The sequence below is a fragment of the Eurytemora carolleeae genome, unplaced genomic scaffold, assembly GCF_000591075.1.
Source record: "Eurytemora carolleeae unplaced genomic scaffold, Eaff_2.0 scaffold279, whole genome shotgun sequence".
Classification (NCBI taxonomy): Eukaryota; Metazoa; Arthropoda; class Copepoda; order Calanoida; family Temoridae; genus Eurytemora; species Eurytemora carolleeae.
This window is the reverse complement of record NW_019396265.1, coordinates 256,543-262,542: the sequence shown is the minus strand read 5'-3', so window position 1 is coordinate 262,542 and position 6,000 is coordinate 256,543. Positions and strand designations below refer to the sequence as shown.

General features: G+C 35.0%; 1 protein-coding gene across 2 annotated transcripts in view; it reads left to right on the top strand.

Moving 5' to 3' along the window:
- Positions 1-6,000, top strand: part of LOC111699655 (double-stranded RNA-binding protein Staufen homolog 2) — a 37,917-nt gene that overhangs the window by 479 nt on the left and 31,438 nt on the right. For both annotated transcript variants that reach the window (XM_023470378.1, XM_023470377.1), the window contains exons 2-6: positions 621-1,126; positions 2,739-3,085; positions 3,166-3,367; positions 3,562-3,679; positions 5,927-5,994. In XM_023470378.1, coding sequence (XP_023326146.1) covers positions 622-1,126; positions 2,739-3,085; positions 3,166-3,367; positions 3,562-3,679; positions 5,927-5,994 — 1,240 coding nt within the window. In that variant the 5' untranslated portion in view covers position 621. The remainder of the gene's footprint in view (positions 1-620; positions 1,127-2,738; positions 3,086-3,165; positions 3,368-3,561; positions 3,680-5,926; positions 5,995-6,000) is intronic.

Below are 6,000 nucleotides of genomic sequence, written 5' to 3'. Positions count from 1 at the left end.
ATGGAAGGAGTATAGAGAGAAGGTAGACGGGATACAGGAAGGTAGATGGAAGGAGTATAGAGAGAATGTAGACAGGATACAGGGAGGTAGATGGAAGGAGTATAGAGAGAAGGTAGACGGGATACAGGGAGGAGATGGAAGGAGTATAGAGAAAATGTAGATAGGATACAGGAATGTAGGTGGAAGGAGTATAGAGAGAAGGTAGACAGGATACAGGGAGGTAGATGTAAGGAGTATAGAGAGAAGGTAGACGGGATACAGGGAGGAGATGGAAGGAGTATAGAGAAAATGTAGATAGGATACAGGAATGTAGGTGGAAGGAGTATAGAGAGAAGGTAGATAGGATACAAGAATGTAGATGTAAGGAGTATAGAGAAAATGTAGATAGGATACAGGAATGTAGGTGGAAGGAGTATAGAGAAAAGGTAGATAGGATACAAGAATGTAGATGTAAGGAGTATAGAGAAAATGTAGATAGGATACAGGGAGGTAGATGGAAGGAGTATAGAGAGAAGGTAGATGGAATGTGGACAAGATACAAATAGAGAGAGGAACTGAGAGAAAGTTGAATAAATTGACTAAATATATTTATTTGACCAAATTTGACGATGAATGTTTAGGATGGCTCAGGTTCCTATGAGAATACCTCAGGGTGGAAATACCCAGCATCTCATTCCACCTTCTCCTCAGCATCATTTACAGACAGCGCCACACCATCATATTCAGAACACTGGGGGTCCGGAGCACCATATACTTAATACTGGAGGACAACAATACCACATCCAGGGTAGTGGAGGTCCACAACATCATATACAAGGGGCTCCACAACACCATATTCAGAGTACAGGTGGGCTACAGCACCATATTCAGAGCACTGGAGCTCCACAGCATCATATTCAACAGCATATTGTGCAAGGATCTGGGCAACACCATGGCAGTGTTACTACTCATCATATCCAGCCTTCAGGTGTTCAACATCATCTACAACCATCTCTATCAGCACACCATATACAAACTAATGGTAGGCAGCATCATATTCAGGCTAACAAGGGCCCGCATCATATTCCTAGTCCAGGTTCATCTACACATCAGCAACAACCTCCTCCTCAACATCAAACCATTCAAGGTTAGCTTTCTTGTTAGAAGTTTAAGAGCTTATTGGTGTAGGATCTCATTGGTGAACACATTACAATAGGGGCAACACATAACAATGGTTTGAATTTTACTTACGCGACAGGGGCAAAAAGTCGATATAAATGGTCTAAGCTGTTTATAGATATATATGTGAATGATATATGTATATGACTTCTTCCAATCTAACACACTTTGCCGACGACACAAATGTGGCATCAAAATGTAAAAACTTGAATGCTTTAGCATACACAATAAATAGAGAAATAGAAAAAATAACTTGTTGGTACATGTCTAATAAACTTACTATTAACTTTGAGAAAACTAATGCAATTTTATTTTCAAATTCTCTAAATGCACAAAACGAAAAATTGAACGAATAAAAGAAACAGATTCAGTTAGATTCTGGGAATATGGCTGGATTCAAAATTGAACTTTAATTACTATTTTAAAAAGATATACAGGCGGTTAACTTTTTCACTTTATGCTATGAAAAAAATGAAATACTTCTTAAGCTTTGAAACCATGAAGATGCTCTATTACTCCTTTTTCCACTCATTTAGAATTTAGTTCAACATTCCTAATGCTAACTTCAAACAAAAATATTGATATAATCATTGCAAAAGAAAGCTATCCGTCTTTTGATGGGGTTACCTTGAATAAGTCACACAGCGGAAGCTTTTTGGGCTTTAAACATACTCCCCTTCAGAAAATTAGGAATTTTTTAATGTTATAAAATTTGTATTTCAATTGAAAGGAGATCAATTACCCCCAACATTTAAAAAAGATTTTATATTATCAAAAAATATCAAAAACGCAAATCTTAGAAACAGAAATGATTTTATATTCCTAGAATAAAATCTATTAAAATTGGACTGCTCCCCCCTCACAATTTCCCTAAAATATTGTATGAAAATAAACGACACTTTTCTAAGCTTTCAAATATCAATCTTATTTCGAATTTTAAACAGAATTTAACATAAACTTTTTATCAGCAGAACAAATTTTTTAATTCTAACACATGCTATGTTTGCAAAAGAATCGAAGAAAGCAATGACGACTTTACAAAGAAAAGAATAAAAAGATTAAAAAGAGTAAAAGATATTATCAAACATAAAGGATGTCAAAAATCAGCGTGAATTAAAAAGATGCTTAAAAGTGCCCGTTTTTCATAGAACCTATATCTCTTTCACTTCACACTCCATAAAGCTTTTTTTACTTTTTTTTTAACAGTACAAATAAATCAATAATTTTTATTTCTAAAAGTTGTTAGTTCATCGTCGAAAAATACTAACAATCCACCACCAATTTATATTTAATATAGTGTAAACAAAAAATATGTAACTTTCTTTTTCCTTTCCTTTTTCTTTTATTTCTATTCTTATATTTTTTTTAGAATTGGGGGGAAATATTCCCACAACCTCTACTTTTAGAGGTTTTAAAATATTTTCTCCTGAAAAACTTAAGTTTGTATGTTTTTGTTATATTTCATAAATAATTTTTTACTTACTTAAATAAATATCTTTCGGGAGGAGAGTGTTGTGGGAAATGTTTTATTAGGTGAAGGGGGTTTGCTTATTATATTTTTGTTTAAAACTTTATTTCAGGAGGAAGTGGGCATTCTCCAGGCAGCCTTTCATCCTCAAACCATGTAATGATGAGTCAGTACACCCATCCTCCAACCTCTCTACCTGGGGTTCTTGTGTCGGTCAACTCAGCAACCTCCCTTCCTCCTCAGCATATTCATCAACTCCACCAGCATACAGGGAGTCTGGTGGATGGAGGAGGAGGTTACTCTACTCATCCAAACCATCATCCCGGGGTTCCGTCTCAGTATGGTCGACCCCCGCCGGTTATGTTGAAACAGACGCTTCATATTGACCTGAATGACGGAATGAATACCAAAGAGAAAACTCCAATGTGTCTTGTGAATGAACTTGCAAGGTTTAACAAGGTAACAGATGGCTCAGTTTTTATTAAAATTTATTTATTATTGAAATTAAACTTTTTTTTAGTAATGTTTTTCCTTCTTAGATACAGCATCAGTACAAGCTGACTGATGAGTCTGGACCAGCGCATAAGAAGAATTTTACCGTCTGTCTTAAGATCGGCGACAAGGAGGAGTTCTTGGCTTCGGGACCTTCGATCAAAAAAGCCCAGCACGCCGCCGCGGCGATTGCTCTGGAGAAAACTCAGCTTAAGCATCCAGCTCCTAAACTGAAACCTTCAAAAAGTGGTAATTATCTTTGGCATGTTATTGAAGGCTAAAAAACATCGATATTCAGGTCATACTTAAATTTTTTTTTAATAATCAACCGGCTCAAATATTTCCAGATTTTTTACATAATCCTTAACCAATAAAATTGTAGGTTTTAAAATACATAAAGAAATTGTATTGCATTTTTAATATTTATTTCTATTTTATTATAGCGAATGTGACCCCAACTGTAGAATTGAACGCTATGGCGATGAAAAGAGGAGAACCTGCAAGCTACTCATTTATACCTCCAAGTAGTACAAACCAGTTCTCCCATCCACTCAGAAACAGGTAAGGGTTATACCTCCAACCAGATCAAACTAGTTCTACCATTCACTCAGAAACAGGTAGGGGTTATACCTCCATTCAGATCAAACCAGTTCTCCCATCCACTCAGAAACAGGTAAGGGTTATACCTCCAACCAGATCAAACTAGTTCTACCATCCACTCAGAAACAGGTAGGGGACCAGATCAAACCTGTTCTCCTATCCACTCAGAAACAGGTTGGGTTTATGTCTCGAACCAGATCAAACCAGTTCTCCCATCCACTCAGAAACAGGTAGGGGTTATACCTCCAACCAGATCAAACTAGTTCTACCATCCACTCAGAAACACGTAAGGGTTTTACCTCAAACCAGATCAAACCGGTTCTCCCATCCACTCAGAAACAGGTAGAGGTTATATCTCTAACCAGATCAAGCCAGTTCTACCATCCACTCAGAAACAGGTAAGACTTATTTCCACCCAGAGCAAACCAGTTTTCTTATGCACTCAGAAACAGGTAGGGGATATATAATATACACCCAACCAGATCAAACCAGTCATCTCATCTCCTCAAAAACAGATAGGGGTCATACATCTAACTGTTGTAAACCAGTTCTTGGACCTAGAATATTTTTTACTCCACCTGATCATGCTGGTCTATTATACAAAGAGAATAGAATATATATTAGAGTGGAATTTACTAGAAAAAAGTGTAAAACGGCCATTTTGTTGTACTGTTTCCATACTGCAGGTGTACTTCACATATAACCTTTTGGGCCCTTGAACATCAGAAAATCTAAAATTAATATTAAAAGAAAATCAAATTATGAAATAATTGACCAATGATCAATTCACATAGACTCTATGCCTTTCACTTTCAAACGATGATTTTCCGTTATAACTATAAATCAAATGATGTTTTATACACCTAATTCATTTTATAAAGTTTATTTAATTAATAGCTTTAAAAAATTCGAAATTGAAATGGATAGTCTAGGGATCATACTGTATTAATGTACTCTACGGCATATAATTTGTGAACATTTACATGATTTGTACACTTTGAACTCCCTTTCAGGCTGAAAGTGAAAGGGACTGACAAAATTCATACCGAGGGATTGACTAAATTCTACTCTAATTTATATTCTATTCTGTTTGATTTTATATGATTCACTTTTTTTCATATACAGTTATTTTAAGTAAAAAATATTTTTTTTGTGTTTTCACCTAATCCAAGGGAAAGTAGTTTTAAAACTAACACTTAGTTTTGGAATTAAAGGGAGTGTTCGCTAAAAATGAAAGGGGGTATAGGCTTAATGCGATAAAAAAGCGCTTTTGATCGCTACTAATCTTACTTCTATCTGTTGCGCCTATAAGGAGAAAATTGTTAAAAACGACTAATACCGAAGAACGTAGTGTCCATACAAATTCAGAAAGATGCAACATTCAACCCGGATCGTAAACAAATCAATTTAATTCCAAACAAATCATTCAGATGTTACAAACAATAGTCATCGATAATTTTTCGACGCATTCGTTAATAGTTGATATTTCACAATATTTTGTATTTTTCATGATCTGAGAGTTACTTTTGAAAACATTTATTCCTGTTTCAAGGATTTTTGATAATGAAGACGACATTTTCATATTTTCCAGGAATGTTCGAAAATCCAGCGCCAGCGAAAATTATTTTAAAAAACAAAATCAAAAATATCATGAAATATTTACTATATACGAATGCGTCGAAAAATAATCGATGACTACTGTTTGTAATATCTGAATGATTTGTTTGGAATAAAATTGATTTGTTTACGATCCGAGTTGAATGTTGCATCTTTCCGAATTTGTATGGACGCTGCGTTCTTCGGTGTGAGTCGGTTTTAACAATTTTCTCCTTATAGGCGCAACAGATAGAAGTTAGATTAGTAGCTTTTTATGGCATTAAGCATATACCCCTTTTCATTTTTCGCGAACACTCCCTTTAATGTCCCCTGTAATCTCATTTTCCCTTAATTTTAATTACTTTTGTTTGTTTGCAGAAGGATCGTAGCACACTTAATTATTCTGGAAAATAATTGTTTATGTCTTAGAGATTAGATTATTTTCCTACCCTAGATAATAAATTTTGTTAAAGGAAGGTAATATTAAACCAAGAATAAGATAAGATTAAAATTATTCTTGTAGTAGTGTGCGCCTAGAGAATTTTTGCATTTACATCTTGATTACCATTTTTACCCCCCAGCATGTTAATATTTATAATTATCCATGTTTAGAACCACAGGACGAGGATTTCCCCCAGTATTCTGTGTTCAGTTGAAGGTTGGGAAAACAGAGTATATAGGTAACA